This window comes from Nothobranchius furzeri, chromosome 18 (assembly GCF_043380555.1).
Source record: "Nothobranchius furzeri strain GRZ-AD chromosome 18, NfurGRZ-RIMD1, whole genome shotgun sequence".
Taxonomy (NCBI): domain Eukaryota; kingdom Metazoa; phylum Chordata; class Actinopteri; order Cyprinodontiformes; family Nothobranchiidae; genus Nothobranchius; species Nothobranchius furzeri.
This window is the reverse complement of record NC_091758.1, coordinates 29,060,483-29,081,487: the sequence shown is the minus strand read 5'-3', so window position 1 is coordinate 29,081,487 and position 21,005 is coordinate 29,060,483. Positions and strand designations below refer to the sequence as shown.

At 38.9% G+C, this 21,005-nt stretch overlaps 1 protein-coding gene across 2 annotated transcripts; it reads right to left on the bottom strand.

Moving 5' to 3' along the window:
* Nucleotides 1-446: 446 nt before the first annotated feature.
* LOC107392250 (gamma-aminobutyric acid receptor subunit rho-1) lies at nt 447-20,048 on the bottom strand. 2 transcript variants are annotated; one of them, XM_015969932.3, is made up of 10 exons: nt 19,904-20,048; nt 14,481-14,543; nt 14,293-14,399; nt 13,533-13,600; nt 12,095-12,318; nt 10,574-10,656; nt 9,458-9,598; nt 8,944-9,096; nt 4,485-4,681; nt 447-3,849 (listed from the first exon to the last, which is right to left on the bottom strand). In XM_015969932.3, the coding sequence occupies exons 1-10, from the start codon at nt 20,008-20,010 to the stop codon at nt 3,547-3,549; spliced, it is 1,446 nt and encodes a 481-aa protein (XP_015825418.1). In that variant the 5' UTR covers nt 20,011-20,048; the 3' UTR covers nt 447-3,546. The 2 variants fall into 2 exon arrangements, with proteins under 2 accessions (XP_015825418.1, XP_015825419.1); XM_015969933.3 differs by having other exon boundaries at nt 14,481-14,540.
* Nucleotides 20,049-21,005: the final 957 nt, after the last annotated feature.

Genomic DNA, 21,005 nt, shown 5'->3' with positions numbered 1-21,005 from the left:
TGAACTAACATTAACACTAATGACACTAATTGATATATTTTTATTATGTTGTTTGAACCCAAGTTTCTCATTATCTGAATTTCCTAACTTGTTGGATTGCTCTATAAGTGCCTCCTTTTTTTTTACTTTGAGCACCCGCCCCGTCAAAGGTCTCTGCACGGCCCTGGCCCTCTGAATACCTAAACCCAGGTTATGCCAGTAACATCTATGTGGGCAAACATCCATGAGAGCAAACATCTTAGAGGGCAAACCCCTGTGGGCACCCATCATGTTTGCCCATATATATTCCATATGGGGCCCCATATGGGGCCCACCTATGTGCACTGGCTTCATGTTAACCAAAGACAGAAGTGAATGTCTGAAAAGCCAAACAGGAATTGTTTGTCCAGTTTGTGTCTCATCAACCTGATTTAAATCAAAATAAATAAACCAGCCATGCATCTTAATGCTTTTCATTTTGCTTGTATTACATGCAAGAGAAAATTCACATCAGCGGCGATGAACTAAGCTCAGAACAAAACTAAACCAAAAATAATAATAATAATCACATTTTCAGAAAACAAAACACAGAATAAACATTCTCATAAAATGTTTTTTACAGCTTTGAAATAAAAAAAGATTAAAACTATCACCTAACAGGTCAAAGAGAATCTCAATGCCTCACAACACCGAACAGAAGAAATGAGCTTCAGTTGTAAAAAAAATAAGAGGAAATAAGAGTATAAAGAAAAAAAGATCATCGATGCTTGGGATTCTCTAAACACATATTTTTACATTTGCCATTTTAATAATGCAGTAAAACAACTGCACTAAAAATCAAATATATGCTGCAAAAATGAACATGGGAGACTAAGAATGATCTGAAATCTCATTTAAATGACTTTTGTTGAATTTGGGAAATTATCTTTACTTTCTTTCAGAAAAATAATGGATCCTGCAATAATTCTCATAGGAACCATGTTAAAAACAGAGGAAATATTCGTAACTTATAGAAGAACTTCAGATGTGTGTTTATTTAAAGATTTAGTGTCTAAATGATTCATTTTTAGTTTGTTGATTCTGACTCATTTCCTGTTTTCCCTCTAGAATAAGTAACTGGTTTAAGTCTGCTGCAGCCAGTCAACTAAATCTCTCTGATCTTATATATTTTTAAGGTAATTATCCAAAACAAATCAAACATCACTGAAACATGAAACAAAACCCATTCTTTTTAAAAGTAACAGTAACTTTTATAAACTAATAAGACGTCAAAGTGCGGTTAAATGAAATTCCTATTTTTACCTTTTAGTTTGCTTGCTGAAACTGTGACACCTTTCACCGTGTAGTTTAAATGAGGGAAGATGTGAACCAAATTTAATTAAATTCTCTACAAACTTCCCTGACATTTTGCTGTGGCGGGACTGCATCGCACTAGCAGCTAAACCTAAGGGCTCCACATGTTTTATCACTAACTAATGAGTGAAGAAACGAAGAACATGAAGCTCCAGCTGAGCTGAGAAACTGGAACTAGAAAGCAGCTAGCTTTGATTTATCCTCCTGCACTAGAATTAGCCTGCTTCAGAAAGCTCAATAATTAAAGCAGCAATCCAGTTTACCCTTTTAAGATAATTATGTATGTTGTTTTTAAATAAATAAAAGTGATAGTCTCACCCTTTACAGTGGTATAATGACCCCAAAGTAATTTACTCATCGTTAGTCACTATAGGAGGATCTTTTGTGATGCCAATGTGCAATGTTGCTCGCATTGCATCGTAGGATCGTGTGGCAAGAATAAGCAAATGTTCCAAATTGTTCGACTGTACGTTTGGAAGAAGATAGCTGTGTGGTTGATTGTACCGCTCATTGGAGATGTGATTAAAAAAAAGAAAAATTTTCGATTTCTTTCTGTAAAGGACAGTGAAAACTGAAAGAAACGGTTTCGAGCTGGATTCCTGCAGCAACTGACAGTTTGCAAGGCTTGTTTTTTTATGGTAAGTTGTCGAAATGGCAAATGGGCTGTATTTGATGTAGCACCTTTTAGGATTCTACAACCACCCAAAGCACTTTACAAGCACACGCAAATTTACACTCTGGTGGTGATAAACTACAATGTAGCCACAGCTGCTCTGGGGCACGCCGACAGAAGTGAGGCATATTTTAAAATCCATCAAGTCACTGTTTTCACGTTCTGGTGTCTCAAACTGCGATCATTTCAATGAAGACTTGCCCGGCTTTGCGGTCGCAGTGAGGATTTAGCCATTTTCTTTGGTAGTCGCCCACAAGCTGTCTGTGCTTGGTCAGGTCACAACCACGGCTTTTTGTTTAGCTGAAGAAATCAGCCCAACTTTCCATAAAACAAAATAATCGTAGGCATCCAGACTTTTGAAAGCCTTTAATTTTTCATGAGTGAAGGGCTAGCACTTTTTCCAGCATTGGGGGTTCACTTCCGTACATTGCCTGTGTGAGCGGAGGGTGGGCGCAGATAATTTTGCTTCCGCATGTTGGCCGGAGTGTTGGGGTTAGTAGCCTTCGTTGCCAATCCAGATTTTAAGCTTCTCTGTTAACCTCTTCCCATCTTCACATATTCAAGTACTTATATATATTGTAGAATTTCTCCCGCAAACTCTTGAAGGTGTTCGTTGTGTCTTGACAGTAGGCCATTTTGCCACCTGCGCATTTGCTCAAAGAATTCAACAAAGATCCTCCAATAGTGTTTGACATCTGCATACGTACAGATTTGCGAAAGCATCTGGACTAAGCAGTCTAACAGGAGAAAAATAACTGTATTAGCTCTGTTGGCCGGCTAGAGGTGCGAATTTACAAACAAGAAGCGTTGCTTCCAGCCATGATTAGGAAGCAGGTAGAGGGGCTTAAAGATGCAATATGTTTTTCCGCCTCTACATGGCGTCCTCTTAGAAAAAACTTTGGATTTCTACTTGTATGCGTTGTTGTTTGCTAAGAAATCTGCCATTACTGCAGGGAATAATTACCACAAGCCAAGACGGTGCATAATTAGACATGTAACCTGTGAGACTATTCAAACCAAAAATGCTAACTTATTGTCTGGTTTTCAGTCAGTAGTTCTTTCAACCAGAGAGTAAATGAAGTTTTCACAAAATGTCAAACTATCGCTAAGAGTCTGTCATAGATTGTCACAAATATTTTATGTGCGGAAATGATCCGTCTGTGCACTGAAAGCAGCGGGAAGTGTCACTTTCTCCAGTTCATTTTCTAGTCAGAGTCGCTGCATTTTTAACGTTTATATTCGTGCAAGCGCTCGTGTTTCCAACGAGGTCCAACCATCCTTCCACCAACAGCAGACATCACACAGATTTGATGGAGTGATTAAAACAGTAAAACCACGGCCCTGACTGTCAGCAGTTCATCAGTTTTAAGCGGCTCGGTCATGAAGGCAAATGTTACTCATCTGTTAATGATGCGTATGCATTTAATGAGCAGTTGCTGTTTGAAAAACAGTCCATGGTCTCTTTTTTTTAGCCTCACAAATTAACAAATAAGCTGTTTTCCCATCATGCACTACTCCCACTGAGTTGAATGCATCATAGTTTATGAGTATATGGACCAGTAGATGATGTTAAAGAGGATGTATGCTCCAGGAAAGACCACCCTCGAGTACTTGTCTATGGCGTGGGTGTCAATCCAGATGTTGACGTAACCTCTGGAGGCCTTCACCTGGCCTGTGATCTGCGGGTCATTCAGCGCCACCTGAGCCAGGATTCGTTCTTGGCGGCTGCCGTTCTCAGGCATCCCATAGTTTCCTGTGGTGTTGACATCCATGGACCCGTATCCAGTGATCTGTGGGTCGATCATCATCTCGTCGGGGTTGCCGATGCCACATGTGCACGGCAGCTGGAAATGCAAAAGGACAACAAAGCTGTGTGTTTGATGTTTTTGCCACACCAGAAAAGAAACATCAGTGCAGGTTTCTTTTCTGCACATTCAAAGCATTTATAGGAAAAGATGTTGATGCTGGAAATCTTCCTCGAGGTATGCGGGCAACTTGGCTCCATATGCCACAGCAGTTGGCAGATGAAGAATAGCAGCCATAGCCCTTGGAGCAGCTTAAAGGAAGCCAATCTAGAAAATATTTTTCTGTTTATTGGCCATGTGCATGAATTATTAATCAAATTTTCTGCCGGTTTGGATAGATTTTCATATGAGAAATACATCTGACAGAAAACCAGGTCAGCATTGGCTGTGTTTAACTCACTAAAAATGTGTCGTTAGTTGATTTAAAGATGTGTGTCATTTAAAATTCACACTTTATTCAACCAAAAGAGCTTCAGTGCTAACGAGATGTGAAAAAGCAAAATACAAAATGAATGTTGAAACGTGTACATACAGCTTAAATGTCTCAGCTTGTGTTTTCACAGCTTGTGTTACAAATTAGGCTTGTCTCTGAGAATAAAAAAACTGAAGGCCACCGAGAACTGAAAGAGAAAAGCAGATAAATAAAAGCTCAAACAGATGAAGGGAGCACTTACTCTCTCACGCAGCTTCCTCTCTTTCCTCTCCTGCACGGTGGAGAGGTAGTTCACGGCTGCATACTCTATCACCGACAGAAACACAAAGACAAAGCTGACCCAGAGGTAAATGTCCACCGCCTTAATGTAGGACACTCTGGGCATGGAGGCGTTGACCCCGGTGATAATAGTGGACATGGTCAACACTGTGGTGATGCCTGAAGGAGATTAAAATAAAAATGTAGTCATCCTCCTCTCTCTGGGAAATATCTGACTTCATTTTTCCTAAAGGCAGAGAGTGCTTCTTTGTTTTATTTGTCGTTCAAAAGAAAACGTTCTTTTCATTTGCAGACAGGATGCTCAAAGATGCAACCTCCTTCTTTCAATAAACAGCTCTAGAGGGCTAACGGCAAATGCTAGTGCAGAGTCATCCCTCTACATTAGTTTACTCAGACTTGTTGAGTTCTGGCTCTGATGATGCTGCACCAACAGATGGCTGCAAACAAAATTGCACTTTCCGGCACAGACTAACAGAAATGTGTAACATTTTGGTGCAAGCACTGAACAAATGTTTACTTTCTTGATTTGTTTTGTCTTCAGTGATGCATGTACAGTTATCCAGGTGAGATATTACTCATATTTGTTTATGCACTGCCTGTTGGTTGTGGAAAAGATGTAAGCCTGTTTGAGAAGGGTCAGGGGCCTCATTTATCAAGCTTGCTTACGCACAAAACGGGGTCGGAAAATTGCGTAAGCAACTTTCCACGCAAACTTTGGGATTTATGAAAGAAAACTTAGCGGAAAAATGTGCGCAACTTTAAGTTGACTAAGGACCTGATTTACGCACATTTTGGACATGGAGAGCACCTGCAGAGCTGCTGCTGAGAAGGATAAAATTATGAAATCCTGCAGCATTATCTACGGAAGCGTATTACCGTCAGTGCGGGGGGAAAAACTCAGGACCAGTGTCTCGTAATCACGAGAAATGTTCTCGTTAAAACGTGGTATAAATATCGTTTTAACGACAAAGTTTCTCGTTGTTACGAGATACTTTCTTGTTAAAATTAGAAAACTTCCTCGTTAAAACGTGATATGTTTCGAAATAACGTGTTCTATAACTTGTAATAATGACATGAATAATAACGGTAAAACGGCGACATCTCGCGGGATGTTTGAGTCTCGACAGGAAGAAACGGCGGGAGAAGAGATGGAGACTCCAATGGAACCACTTTTTGCCTTTTTAAGTCAACGTAACTTGTCTGAGGAATGTATTTCTGCAATGAGGAGAGACAAAGTAGGTGACACATTTTAGACGCTTAGCCTACCTGAAATTAGAATCGATTTAACACAGTTCAATGTTACTGAATCTATCTGCAGTGTGGTACCATCTACTGGTAATATTAACACCCTGTTTTAAATGACATTTACTTGTATTTTACTCATCTAAGCCTAATGTGTTCATAACCTATGCTTGTTATAATGATTATTCATACATTTATTCACATTTTATTGTGTGGCACAACAATACGCTTCTGTAATTATCACTTGTACTGCTTCGTTTTCACACAGAACAAGACCCCCGACACGCACATACACACACGCGCGTGCGTGTCACACAGTGGAATGTGTGTTTTCTGTTGCTTTAAATTATTTTAATAATTGTTGGAATTTCTTAACAGTTTTGTGCTATTGCATGATTTTGTTGTGTGTTTCTGGTTTTATGTGCATGTTTAGTTTAGATTGTTTTGCCACTGTTGACATGACTGATGTTAGTCACCTGAAGAGGTGGGCGTGACTGTGAGAGCGCACCAGGTGTGCGTATTTGGCAGGCTGATAAAAGGAAGAAGATGCAGAACTGCGGGAGGGGATAGAGACAAAAAACAAGAAGGCAGAAGGACTGCACTACTAGAAGAGGACGTAGCACAGAACGGGTTGGATCGCAGGAGGAGCAGTTCATCCCTGGCGTCAAGTGACAACGAGTGGGAGTAACGCCTTTGAATGACAGCAGGGCAGAGGTTGGACCTCTGCCTGCATCCGTGAGTAGACTGCCTCCACTGTTGTATGCTGGGTGACGCTCCGTATGGGCCGATCCTACGGAAAGAGAAAGAGATTGCACCGCTTCACAGACAAAGGTTCTGCCCCAGTATTTTGTTCTTGGCAGGGAGAAGCGGCGAGAGCCCACGGGAGATCACGCCTGAGACGATCGCCTGATGAGAGCGAGAACAGAGACTGCTGGAGTCGGACGCAGAAGCTGGGGGGTCGCCTTTCCCATCCTGGAAATTCCCTCTGCGTGACGTTGTGGATCTGGGAGGAGCCCAAGTATCTTTGGGGTCTTCTTAAAGAACTAGTGTTACTTGCTTTTATGGACTCGAACTTTTTTTAGTCTGCATTGATTCTTAAGCATTTTTTTTAGGTTTTATATACTTTTAGACTGGGGATCATTTACTAAGCAAAGACTTCTTTATTTAGTTAATAAAAGAGGTCGCAGACAAACTTCTGCTCTCTGGAGTCTCTGTCCCTCTGGTTTTGCACACTCGCTCTCCACCTGTGTCGTTGCGAATCCCTGGTGTGACGCTTGAGCTCTGCAGCTCCAGCATTGCCAAGGTTACACACACACACACACACACACACACACACACACACACACACACACACACACACACACACACACACACACACACACACACACACACACACACACACAGCCTGAAGCGCAGAATACGGAATGCAGAATATCAGCAGGGGGGCCGATTGAGACAGAATGTCATGCATCTGTGACAGTGTGTGTGTCCTGTCACTGTGACTCAATTGATCATGCGCCCTGGCTACATGAACAAGGGAGATCTGTTTGGGTGACTGGTTAGCGCGCATGAATCTCACCCAGGAGTCTGGAGATCATATCCCGATTGGACCTTTTTTTTTAAATATCCGCCACAGATCTCTCTGAAGAACTCAGCATTGACGGCTTCAGCAACGCTGTACCACTCCGTGGATTTTCTCTTATTTGTTTTGCAAAAGCACTTCCTTTCATTTCTCCACCTCACCCACAGGGACCTGAATTTCTGCTTGTGAAATAGCACTTCCTTGATCTGCGGTCGTGATCGAAATGTTGCAACAAGCCGGCTTCTATATGCATGAGATCCACAAGGCACTTTGCATAGACTATTTATGGCAATAAGTGGGCGTGGTGAGGGCGGGATGTGACTAAAATGCAGCTGAGAAACTTTCTAGTTAGTCTCCGATTTATGAAGCGGAGATTGCGTGCAGCTGTGCGTACTCCATGTTTGATAGATCACAACCCTACTTGGCGTAAGGACATTTTTTTTGCTGAGCTTCAGTATGATTTTAGTAAGGATTCTACACAATGTTTGATAAATGAGACCCCAGATCATTGGCATGCATCAAGCAGAGAAAGCATCTAAGGAGATTGTAGAAATGACTAAAACTGGATTAAGAACTGTCCAATGCATTATTAAAAACTGGTCTGACGAGTCCAGATGGATCTTGTTCCAGAGGGATGGTGCATCAGGGTACGAAGAGAGGCAAATGAAGTGATGCAGCCATCATGCCTAGTGCGTGTACAAGTCTGGGGGCTGTGGTGCGCATGATTGAGGATGTAGAAATCAGTCGGAGGAGAAGACGGCAGGATTTGGAGTGCTTTTCCTGACATCTCAGCAACACGAGTTTACCACTGACTTCATTCGCTCTGCAACACTGACAAAGCCAACACAAGCCTGTAGGAATTCTGCTGTGTGGTGGAGTTGCTAATGCTAATGGTTAGCTTCTACTAGCTGAGACGTTCTCTGCTGTTTCCTGGACGCTAAAGAAACAACAGCCTTCCCCGTTGTGAGTCAAGGGCCCATGAATGTTAAGTGACATTGTGATGTAGATCTGTCAGGCTTCTCTGAACCGAGTATTTTTCTGTTTCTTTTCTATCAGAAGCTAATGCAGGAAATAGGGGAAGAAGACTTATTTTCCCCTTCAACCTGCAAGTAAAAACTGGTTTCTCAATTAACTTGTTCTTTAAAAAAAATCCTCCTGATGGTTTGAAAATGTGTAAAGATTTTTTTAAAGTATTTTTTATCAATAAATCAGATTTTTAACATTTTATGAAGCTCAAAAAATAATGAGGTAGTTCAGCAATTCTAATGTGGATGAGTAAATGTTAAATGGTTTCAATCTTTTATTTTACACAAACTTTGTATCCATCTGCATTGGATTTTAGCCTGAATTTGAATCTGGGATCCTGCAGCTCTTCCTCCTAAGCACTTCATCACATACAGCATAAGTAGCAACATGCTGGAAGATGTCAAAATCCCATTCACAATAAATGTAATGGCTTAACAATCTGTAAGTGTGCATGTGGAAACATTGGAGCAACATTTCATCATTCTATACAGTTCTGCATCTATCTATTTTTAAGCAAAATCATTTTTTTTAGCAGAGCTTAATTCCCCCTACATGTCAGAGTCTGGCCTACCTAGTGGCACCCTGGCAGGCACGGCCCTGCGATCAATCCAGAAGGACACCCAGGACAGCATGACCATGAGAGTCGCAGGGAAATAAGTCTGCAGCAGGAAGAAGAAGATGTGGCGCCGCAGGGTGAAGTGGATGTACAAACGATTGTACCAGCCTGGGAAGAAGAAACATCACCATTATATGCACATTGTCATGTGCTGGCTGCTGATGAACCGTGTCAACACTTGAAGCATTGTCCCAGCTTCTCTGGCAGAGACAGATAGGACACAAAATCCTTTTTATGCTTCAGGTGGCAGAAAAAGTGACATTTGGTTATGAGAACAGCGCAGTGCTTTCCAGCTGTGAACAAGTGGTTGGCAGCGGTCTGATTCATTCTGTTTTGCACAGGGGATTAAACACTAGTTCACTGTATTTGGTGTGACATTCAGGGGGTGATGATGAAAAAGCCTGATCCCTTTGTTTGAAAAGCTATAGTAAAAAGGTGATTCTCTGAACCTGGTGGTGAGCTATAGTACCTGTGCTGCTGTAAAAAGCCAGCTTTGTTGTGGTGTGAAATTTCTGAATCAGGAACTGAGACAGAGATATTCTGTCATCCGTGTTCAGGGATTCGTTGCCTTTCTTCCAGTAGAGCATCAGGTCATCATCTGTATACGCATCTGTAGGAGAGAAACATGCAGATGCAAGTTACACATTAACAATCAGGTCAGGGAACAACATGAACAAAATATGTGGCAAAACAGGCAAAAAAGGAGGATCTAACTCCCACTAACTTTCCCAAAAGGCTGTGATATTTGCACACTGTTCCTTGCACTCAGTGATGGAGTCATAGCGACGATGCAGGAGAGAGGAAAAAGCTTTAAAACGAATGCAATGCTGGTTCTTTGAAGCAGAAAGGAGCCCTGAAACTTTAATTGCATGATTTATCTAAGGTTTTATGAAATATCTGCTGTGCAAAGTTGACATGTCAGTCTCAGCAGGGCGCAAGATGAAAGCAAAAGCAGAGAATCTGGAGTGGGATATTTCTGTGTACACGCTTCATGGAGATTGCATAAGAAACATACAAAAATACACCAGAATGGATGTTCTAAGGGGGAAAATAATTGATATGAAATGGTATTTTAAAAGTTCTTAGAAAAATGTTTGATATTTCTGCAAGACCAGAAAAAATAGACTTAACAGTCAGTAAACAGAGTCCAATTAAACAAACTCAACTTCTATTTGTGCGCTTGCTCGTGTGTGATTAGTTGGCACTCAGCTGTCTGATTTAGTGCTTGCATTCCATCTGAGCCAGAGCTTCGGTTTTTTCCCCAAATGTATTTTTGCATTTTATGTATTTTCCTTTATTATACTGAGACATTTAGTTTTTGTTTTTTACATTGATTTCATTCTGCCATGTTGGAAAATGCCCATAGCATTCACAATTTAGCATTTTACCAAGATAATTTACAAATGTTTATTTCCACAAGAAAAACAAAAAATTCCCTAAAATTCAAGTTTTCAGCATCATCTTCTTAGCTTTTTCATCTTTAAATAGTTAATTAAAAGGCAAAAAAAAAAAAACAACTGTGTTAAATATTTTACCCACAATATATCCTGTAAGCATTTGAGATGTTCAAAATTCATTTACTTACAGCTCTCAATCTCCAGTGAGCAGGTTTGTGTGTCCAGAGGGAAGCGGCTGAGGTCCATGTTGCACATTGCAGTAACTGTTACTCTGCAGCAAAAAGCAAAAAAATAAATAAAATTTAAAAAGTCCAATAAATTTGCTGTTATTTATAGTGTGCCATTTATAGAGTCAAACAGTCATAACGTAAAAGTAGTATTTTGGGTTATTTAGCCTATCATAAGATAAAAATAATGGGAGTTAATTTTTCTAAGTCAAATTTTCACCATTTCATTCATACTCTTATAAATGTTGAAGTTCCCAGTTATACCTAAATGTTTATTTTTTAAACTAAATATTTAAGTCAGACCTAAAAATTAAGTTGGTAAAATAAATATTTAATTTACACACTAAATAAGAGTTAAATATTTAGTTACTAAACTTACTAAACTACTTACTTACTACTTTCTAAACTAAAAACTTAGCTCCAAATTAAATTTTTTTAGGCCAAACCTAAATATTGGTTTTGTAAACTAAATGTTTAGCTGCAAAAATATTTAATTTGGAGCTAAGTATTTAGTTTTTAAACTAAATATTTAGCTCTAATTAAATATTTATTTTACAAAGTAAATTTTTCGGTCTGACCTAAATAATTAGTTTGTAAAATAAATATTTAACCCTAAAATAAATATTTAGCTTGCAAACTAAATACTTAGTTGGAAACTTTAACATTTATAAATGTATGAATAACATGGTTAAAATATGACTAAAATAAACTCCCATTTTTGTTCTCTGATGATAAGCTAAATAATTTGAAATACAGCAGTTAAAAATATTTAGACTGCCAAAATAATTTTTAAAAAGGAACTCGGATGATGGCTAGAGTCATTAGCTGTAACATGTCGGGGAAAAACAATTTTTACTAAGTTGTGTAAAAAATGAATAAAGAAATGGATTATGAATACAGATCAAATGTACAAAAGAGTACAACTGTTGAGTTATGACTGACTTTACAAATGGCACCCCATCGATATTTAACAATGAGGAAAATTATTAAAGGTTATACATTTAATATATTCTACTTGTGTCTTTTGCGTTTGGCAATAAATGTAAAATGGTTGTGGTGTTATATGCATGGAACTCTTCCTTGCAGAATAAATAAATTATTCATATAAAAGGTTGTTGCCCTCCAGGCTTATTCCTGTTTTGATGGCTTTCTTTCTTGTTGCTTTTTTCAGGATTGCATTATAGCAGAACTGTAATTATTATTCATTATTTACTGCAATATGTTAATATTAAAGTCAGTTTAATCAAGTGTGTTAAAAAGTGAATGCTGTGAAATTCAAAATAGTGACTCTTTTAGACCTTTTTTTGACCTCTTAAAGCCTTCTCTTTCTAGAAATAAATTTATGTCTTTTTGCATTAGAAAAATAAAAAAAACTTGAATCAGAGGATTAAATCATTAACTGCTCTTAAAAGCATTTTCCAGGATTAGAAAAATTCTCTGAGCCTTTAAGACTGGCCGTGCTTCCGGAATAGTTGTGTTTACCGGAGACTGTAGAGAACGTTTCCATCAGGATAAACCCTCAACATGACGTTGTCAGTGGTGGTGTCGTGGATAAATGAGCGCTTTGAGTGGACAAAGAACATGTCAGGAACCCAGATTTTCTTCACCAGGCGGCTGTCAAAGGTCATGCTCTGGTTGGTAGTGCTCGGAAATGAAAGACGCTCATCCTTCCAGTAGTGACGTAAATACAGCGTCATGGTGAAGTCCTATGAGGATAAAATAAAGGAAACAAGTGGTTGCAAAATGTGCAACGAGGTTAGGCAGGTTTAAGGTAAAAATATAAGAGAGTAAAAGGAGGTGTGGGTGTAGTTTTATTATAAAAAGACATTTCATGTCACAGTTATTACAAAATGTGTCAATAATTAAATCAATGCAAAAGAAAAAAAGGCTAAAAATGAAGATTTTGTGTCAAAATAATTCTAAAAAATAAATCTAAATGCTGAAATGTCAACATAAATGTTACAGTTTTAAACTAAATATTCTACTAACCCCGCCCACTGATAGATGATTCGTATTTGGGTTCACCAAATCATACCATCAAAAAAGTATTTGATAGGGGTCTATTTACCATTTCATAGGGCATTTTTATTTTACAACACTTTGGATTCTTTCATTTGCTTAACATTTTTTTAACTCACATATCTGTCAGATTGCGATTTTGTTTAGATCTAAATCTAAATATTCAACTTCATTTTGGGGTTTTTCTTTAACTATATGGATTTTATTCTGAAAATCTAGATTTACATTTACACATTACGTTTTTATTTCAAATATTTAGATGTTGTAATTTTAGATATGAATCAAAATATTTAGATTTATCTTTACATTTTCAGATTTTATAACAAATAATTGGACTTATCTTGACATACTTAGATTTAAAATTAAATATTTAAGTTAATCTCTAAATATTTAGATATGTGATTTATCTTTACATGACAAGATTCTATTACACATATTTAGACTTATCTTTGTAATTTTAGATTTCAATCTAAACATTTAGATGTATATTTACATATCCAGATTTTATAACAACTATTCAGACTTATTTATACATATTTAGATTTGAATCTAAATAATTTGATTTATATTGACACATACAACATGTTATTACAAATATTTATACTTATCTTTACAAATTAGGTTTCTGTGTCAAATATTTAGCTGTGAATCTAAATTATCTTGGACTGTGGTTTTTAAATCATTTAATCAAAACCCACATCTTTGAAGTGAAAAAGGAGGTTCATTCAGTAAAGTAAAATATTTAAAGACACTTTTTCACAAAAGCAAATGTTTGCTACTTCATCAAGGATTTTAAACCCTGAGTAGCAAACCTTTGTGATTGGAAAGTCCTTGTCATGTTCCATCAGTGTGCATCTTGTAAAACAAGTGTGTTTAAATATTTATTAATGAACACGCTTACCATGTCCACCTCTGAGATTGTGTCAATACTTTCAACCTGAACATCTACTCCAACAGGGATTGGAGGACCTGAAAAAAAAACTAATCTCATCAGACACCAAAGCATTTTTTATCTAAACAAGGTTACCAAAAATTATTTTAACAAAGGGCTCAAATTTGCATAAATTTAGAGCAACTGTCAGTGTCACCACTGTGACAGACTGCCTTTGGTTCTTCTTTTGACCTATTTAAGCCCCTCTACCCTGCATCATCATAGAGCACACAGATACAATCAGGTCATAACAATGGATAAAAGCTGATGCAACACTGGATAAAATCCAGCTCTCTTTTCCACTTACGGTTGAAATCGGACATCGTTAACAAGGATTCTGCACTGTGTGTTTTTAGCAGCAGATTGCGCTGTGATTAAAAGCGGTCTGATAAAAACAGCACATGTTGCTAAGAGGTCACGACTGATTTGATCTTGCTTAATAAAGCTCCCGTGTTTGTTTGCTTCAAATTCGCCTCAAATTACAAAATAAAAGATACATGGAGATAAAAAGCATATTATATTGTTATCTTCCTGTGCGTTTATCTTTACTGATCACTCTAACATAAACAGAAAAAAGGGTGTAAAGATCTAAGCTACAGTAGGAAACCGCAGAGATGGTGTCAACAAGGTCTCTGGGAGCTTAGCATTAGTGTAGACTACAGACAACTGATCGGATCTTCTCCAGCTGATGAAAAACTTTCATTCAACTGGTTTTATTGGTGCTTCTGACCTCCAAATGCTGGCCTCATGGTGAAATCGTGGTCGTCTATTCTCAGGAGCTGCTCAGATTTGGTCACTGGTGATTTAGTCAGGTCTGGGCTTCGTTTGTAAATGGGACTGCATGGAAGAAAATATTTTGACACAATTACAAAAAAAAAAGTTTTTGTGGATTCTAATTTTGCCTTTTTCAGAACTCACCTCCCTGTTTTGTGACCACCACCACCACCTCCTCCATCCATCCTGGTTTCTCTCCGTGACCTGCTTATTGAGAACAGAAAAGATAATACTGAAGGAGGGAAATAATACTGAAATTGCAGTAAATGTACCCTTAAAGTACCCACAATGTGTAGTTTTCTGCCACTAGGGGGCAGTGCATATATTTCAGGGTAGTTTTACACCGCATCGCCGTGACTGTTGCCAGTTTATAAAATGTTACGGTAAATATTGTTACCTGTGAAGCAGAAAGAATGCAACCTCAGCGTGTCTCCTCAGAATTTCCTTGAGAGAATGCAATGTTGATTGTAGTTTTCCGGCGCTGTAGTTTCCGGATCTCCTCAGGGTCCTGCGCCTGCTGGTGATGTCATCATACTATGGCAATACTGCTCGGCCAAATTATATTGCATCTATTTTTCTATTCTGTTTTTTCACATATTTTCTTGAAATAGAAGCAGTTTTGTTATTAAATTTGTGTTTCTCACTGCCTAAATGTTTTTCAACGTAACGAACGCAACTTCCGTAAGTTGTACGTCCAGCCAATCATCTAGCGTGATGTCATCAATAGGCGCAGGACCCCGAGCCGGCTAGAAGGAAGCATGGCGTCCCTCAAGACACGCGCCCTATGTGCTCTAGACCCATTTTTTTATAGTTATATGTTATGAATCCTTACTTTTCAAACACTGGACATCATTTTATTCATTTTCAACAATGTTTTGATTGATATTTCCAGAGACTAACGGTAAAACTACACATTGTATCTTTAAAACAAAAATAACCCAAAATTTGGACACATTTCACTCCCCAGTTTAGTTCTTTTTCCAAGGATTTTTCTCTTCCCACACCCCACTGTCACGTTTCAAGATGGCCACCTCTGCCGAGCTATTCTTCATGCCTCGTTTTCAGGCCACGAGCAGAAAAGAGTGCCAGAATGATGAATTCCAAAAACCCTAAAATGGATTAATAGAGTAGAGCATTGTGTGACAGAAAAAGCCAAATCCCTGTGACAACCGCAGACATGCATTAAGGAAATATCAGAGACGAGAGGAAGAGTACTGCACAAACTGAAAGTAAATAATAAAAAACAGAGCAAAAGAAGAGGGTTTCACTTGTAGGGGAGTTGGCTGTAGTGGTGAGAGCCAGAGAGTGCTGCACATCTGTGTCTACCCAGCAGCTGGTTCCTAATCCTCTTGGCAGAAATGCCTCTCCAATCCCCTCTATATTTGCCTCCGGCACATGCAGACTGCCTGTTCTCTATGCTCTGTGTGGTCCGACATTGACTCTGACACTCTCTGCAGGCGTACGTCGCCATTGGGGCCGCATTACGGTTACTGGGCCAGATTTTTTCTTCTTTTTTTTTCATCAGAGGTCATTCTGGACACGTTTTTGCACGTGGGCCCTCAAAGGCAGCAAGAAAAACTAAATATCTGCACATTTAACAAGATTATAATTGTTTTCCTTGCACTGAAGTCTTCGAGTTAAGGCTGCACAGAAATCACCCAGCGACCGTCACCAACGATCACAGAGGTTTTCTCTCCTCTCTGATGCATTTCTTATGTCGGGTCTCTTCTGTGCTACACAAATCCTCCCTCTCAGTTCGCCCTTCTAAAAGCGAGGAAACTTAATGCTGCAAAAAACTCCTACAAACCCACGCCAGCAGCGCCCAAACGCTTTAGCAATTTCACACTCAGGAGAGGAGGAGCTGGGCTGATGAGAGAGGAAGGGGTTTGATTTTTCTGCATAAAATCAAACCCCTTCCTATCCTGGGAAAGCTGTAGGATTTACATTTGGTTTGCAGTCACAGAGCGTGCATGTCAGCAGGGAGAAAAATGATGTGAGGTGACTCTAAACTAGTCGGGAAAAGCAAACAGTGACACGCAGACTTGATAACAAGACGACACAGGCATTTAGCTCTGAGCCACGAGTGCTTTGTGCCTTTCAACAGCTGATTATAATTGTTCACCCTCTCATACTCAGTGATCGTCATAATCACCACGGGGCACCAAAGATCACTAGAATAAAGCTAATTCATTAACAGGATTGTTTAGATGTAAAAAGGAATCTTTCACCTTTGATCCAAACTTCATATTAACAGGATTTTATTTCAATCAAGTGGATGATTTTCTGTGCCTTTATTAAGTTTTTTTTACCTCATCTAAAAATATCAATTAAAGCATGCAAAGTGATTCTGTATCTAAAAGGCAAAGGGGGATTAGGATATGACAGGGTTTGTTGAGTTTATTAAGTGGATGCAAATTATTCAATGCTGATAGCATATTTGAGGCTCCGCTAAGGGAGAATCTTATCATCTTCTCCAGATATTAAAGCAAAGACAGTTTCTCACTTAAGGCAGCTGGACTCGCTCTACGAGCCGAGGCAAACTTGTTTTCAAGAAACTAAATAAAAAAGGTCCTTTTAACTTCAAACTTTTAAAGTTTTTCCTCATATCTCATTCACATCTGGTTAAAAGTGTCGGTCCTTTGAGTGCTTTCAGGAAAGTGTATATCTGTCTGAGAAGTGTTCCACAAATTCACAGCTGAAACAACTACTTGCACTGATGAGGGTTGAAGCAGGGCTCGGTTGCCAGGGCAACCATCTCAAAAGCGTGGCCCGAAGCACTGCTAGGAAAAAGCACCCTTTCTTGCTTATTACAGCATCCCCCCAGGTGTCTAATGATGCAATTATATTTGGACAGGTTCCGAAATCAAAGTCTGACATGAATCTGTTTCTGAGATACAAACATCCTCTCTGATAAAAATATGTTTCTGAAATCTAAACCCCATCTGAGAACTTTGGATATGGCTCTCCGCTAATTTTGGTGACAGGTTCCACGTCTCAGCCTTGACACTAAAATCACATGTTTTGGTCAAACACACTGATATTTAAAGGGGAAAGTGTCCTTTTTATGCTTTTTGTTTGGTAACATTTATTTTTCAGGTCTCTCAAAACTCAAAGTGCTTCATTTTAGTAAATGAAGCATTTAGTAAATGGTTTCCAGATTTAAAGTTAATCTCTGGAAATATCCATCAAAATGTTGTTAAAAATTAATTAAATGATGCTCAGTTGTTGAAAAATATTGATGGCTTTTTACATATAACTGTCAAAATCATATGTAAAATACACGGGAGTGGGTGTAAGTCTCTGGACGACGCCATATTAAATGCCATGTTTCCTTCTACGGGAGCCCATGGGGACAAAATGCATTTACTGATTTGTAACAAACGGTTACAAAACTTTAATCGTTCTTAAATGTTGTTGTTTTACACATCTACCTCTTTACTCATTGCCACTGATGAAAGGGATTGTGATGTGCTTGTCATTTTGCTGAGGTTTGCACTCCCCGGGGCTTTTTGACCCTAATGGAGATCCGTTGGTAAGGTCTTACTCCAACACAAAAATACAGTTTGTTTGCAGCAATTTAGGTATCTACTGCCCCCCATTGCCAGGAAAAATACACACTGTCACTTTAAAGTACAATTTTCACCAGAAGTCTTTAATTGATAAATCTGTCAGCATCCTTAAACCATATTAGTAGTTTTGTGTGATAGATATTCATTAATATAGACATAGATGAGCATATATTTGGTCATTTTTATATGCCGGCTGGCCCCAAAAAATCAGATGTGATATCTGAGTTATTTTCTTTAGATGCAACAATACTTAGTGGGATGTCCAGAAATTAAAAGTAATTGATACCAGATTGTAGAAGACAGTCATAAATGGATGAAATAAACAAAATGGGAGTTTTTTTGTTTGTTTTTATCCTGCTTTTATTTAACTAGTACAATTATTAATATTAGATTTCTCTAGTCAAGGATAATTGGGGTTCCTCTTTATGGATCAGAAGCTTAAAAATTTGGAGCAACAACAACAAAAACAATGTTTTAATTGTATCTCAAATTAATAAAATTCCAGCTATGCACAAGTGTCAGAGTCATTCAGCAATGTTGAGATTACTGTTTAAGAATCACAGCGATTTAAGAGAATCTGTCTCATTTTCGTTTTAGCACATCAAGGGTGACAAAAAAATCTAATTTTTGGCTAATTGCTTATTGAAGCAAGTATGTTTATGGCTCAAAGCTACATTATGTGACCAATACTATATTTTTGTAGTTTTCTTTAAATTCAACTAAATAATGGCAAATATCTAGTTATAGCTGGCTGAAAAAGAACATCACCAGCATTCAGCAGGTGAGGATCTGATGGGTGTTCATTCCTTGTACACTGTAAGAAATTAAACGTTGAATTTACTTAACAAAATTGGGACAACTGGTGAGACTAGACCTATAGCTGCTTAACTATAAAGACCCAACCAGCACACATAAGTGGGCTCACACTATGTATGGGCAAGCCATGTGGATCCCAACAGGGTTTGTCTGCGGTTTCTGTGGTGGCCCCACAGGGGTTTCAATGAGCCAATGTTTGAGTCAAACCCTCTGAAAACCCATGAAGGGCCCATTAAAGTCTATGTGGGCAAACATCTTTCTGGACAAACCACCAATGGGCCACTATGGAAACACTTTAAATGCAAGCAACATATAGTGGAGCCAGTAGTCATAAATTTGTTGAGTAAATTCAACGTTTCATTTCTTGAGTGTAAAATATATCTAGAAAGTTCGTGCTAACTTCCCGTTGTGTTTGAAAAACCATTACCTGGATGTTTATAAGACACTAAATGTTACTACTAGAGGGAAAAAAAATTTCCTTATATTGACATTTCCTTTCTTCTAATGTATCACATTTTTCCTCTTTCATGGATATCGTTTCATCTAATCTGATCCATCATTTGTGTTTGAAACAAATAGTTAATTATCTTTAAATTACCAAAAGACAAAAATTAAAACTTTCAGTGACAAGAAAAAAAATCCTTATTCCTGACATTTAAAAGTTAAACGATTGTTGTTAGGCTCCAACAAATCTCACATTACTTCAGCCGCAGTCAGAAAAAAAAAACAATCAGATGCAATCCTCTATAGATCACTTCCTATGTAGATCAATCAATAATGTGGAGAAACACCGATGTTTTATTGATGGTCACATCCAGTTCTGTTCCCACTAAAACAAGCCAATCTAATGCACTAACAAGGCACCAATTAGCCTAAATAATCGCCTGAAAATGGCATTGACTTCAGCTGCAGCCAGCAAAAGAATCAGTCAGTAACTGCCCTGCAGCAGTTGTGGGGCAAGAGAACACAGCTTTCACCCATAGTGCATAAAAGATGTAGGGATTTAGGTCTCCCTCTCTCCAATCTGCCGTCTGACTGAGCAGGGAGGGGGTGATGAGACAGGAAACAGGAGACCAAACTGAACACACCTACACTAAGTCCCAAATGGTAAACAGGACTTATACAAGTAAATCTGAGTGTTAAAAAGGAAAGTTTTTAGTCTTCCAGGTGCATAAAAGTTACCTGCTTTGTTTGTAGGTTTCCAGTTTGTGACCTCTCGGCTGGAGCATCTTCCCAGCTGCAGCAGCGAGCCAAGCACACAAGAGCACAGCGACTGTATCCACCTGCATGGTTCACATTCCCCAGAGGATGACCTCCTCCGCCCCCCACCCCCCACCCTCACCCCCACCCTCCTGTCAATCAGAGTCTACTTCCCGCCAGGGTTTTGAAGCGATCTGCCCTCCCGAGACATTCCTCTTCTCCAGCACCGGGGGAGCCGATAAGAGGGAGGAAAACCAGACACAGCAGCAGCTACGCCGGGGCTATTCTACGGCCTGAGAGGAAAACATCCTACTGTGCTTAATCTCCACAGTGGGAAAAGCAATTTTGACTAAACCCGTAAATCCTTGAGCGTCAGATGGTACAGATTTGATCCCTCCAGCGGCGGATGTGTCTCTGCTGCTCTCAGCTACCCTGCACTCTGATGCACTCCACTCCACTTTGCGCCGCCCAGAAACACAAATTCTCACAGTGATGCAGCATGCTCATTTGTAAGGTCACTCGTCTGGATGCAGAGAGGCTGACAGGGAGGCTGGTGTTATCTGAGAGGATTCTCAGCTCCTTCTGTTCATATGCTGGGAACAAAAAGTGGGAGAGGAAGGGAGAGAGAGAGGGATGCACTGCTTTTAGTTTGTTTAGAGCCTTTTTATTGCTCCTTCCTGTGGTGTTTTCCACTGTTTTCTCCTCTCAGGAGACCCATAGCAGGGACTATGTTTAGCATCTATTAAAGAAATACGTACGGCACAGGTAAATGAGTCTGCAGATCCTGCAGTAATAAGGTCAAGACATTTTTCAATAAGAACAACCCTTTAAATTCACAAATTAAGAGTCTGTAACATTTATATCAATAAAGGTTGCGACTTTTAAATACAAGTAGTCTAATTATAAGTGATAAATTAATAATAAAGTGTTAATTTAATTCAGCAGAAGCTGTTAGAAACGTGAGGTCTGTCTGAACGGGACAAAAACACGTTTCATCCCTGACGTCACCTTCTGGCTGGTCCATGTGTCTACGTTTTTTTTTTTTTTTTGCATCTGGATTATAAGATCATGAATTTGGGTTAGC

Coding starts and splice junctions, on each gene's coding strand:
- LOC107392250 (XM_015969932.3), bottom strand. CDS start 20,010: ATGCAGGTGGATACAGTCGCTGTGCTCTTGTGTGCTTGGCTCGCTGCT. Junction 14,400..14,480: donor GGTGGTCACAAAACAGGGAG/GTGAGTTCTGAA, acceptor TCTTCCATGCAG/TCCCATTTACAAACGAAGCC. Junction 4,682..8,943: donor GCCTGCCAGGGTGCCACTAG/GTAGGCCAGACT, acceptor AATCTCCTTCAG/GCATCACCACAGTGTTGACC.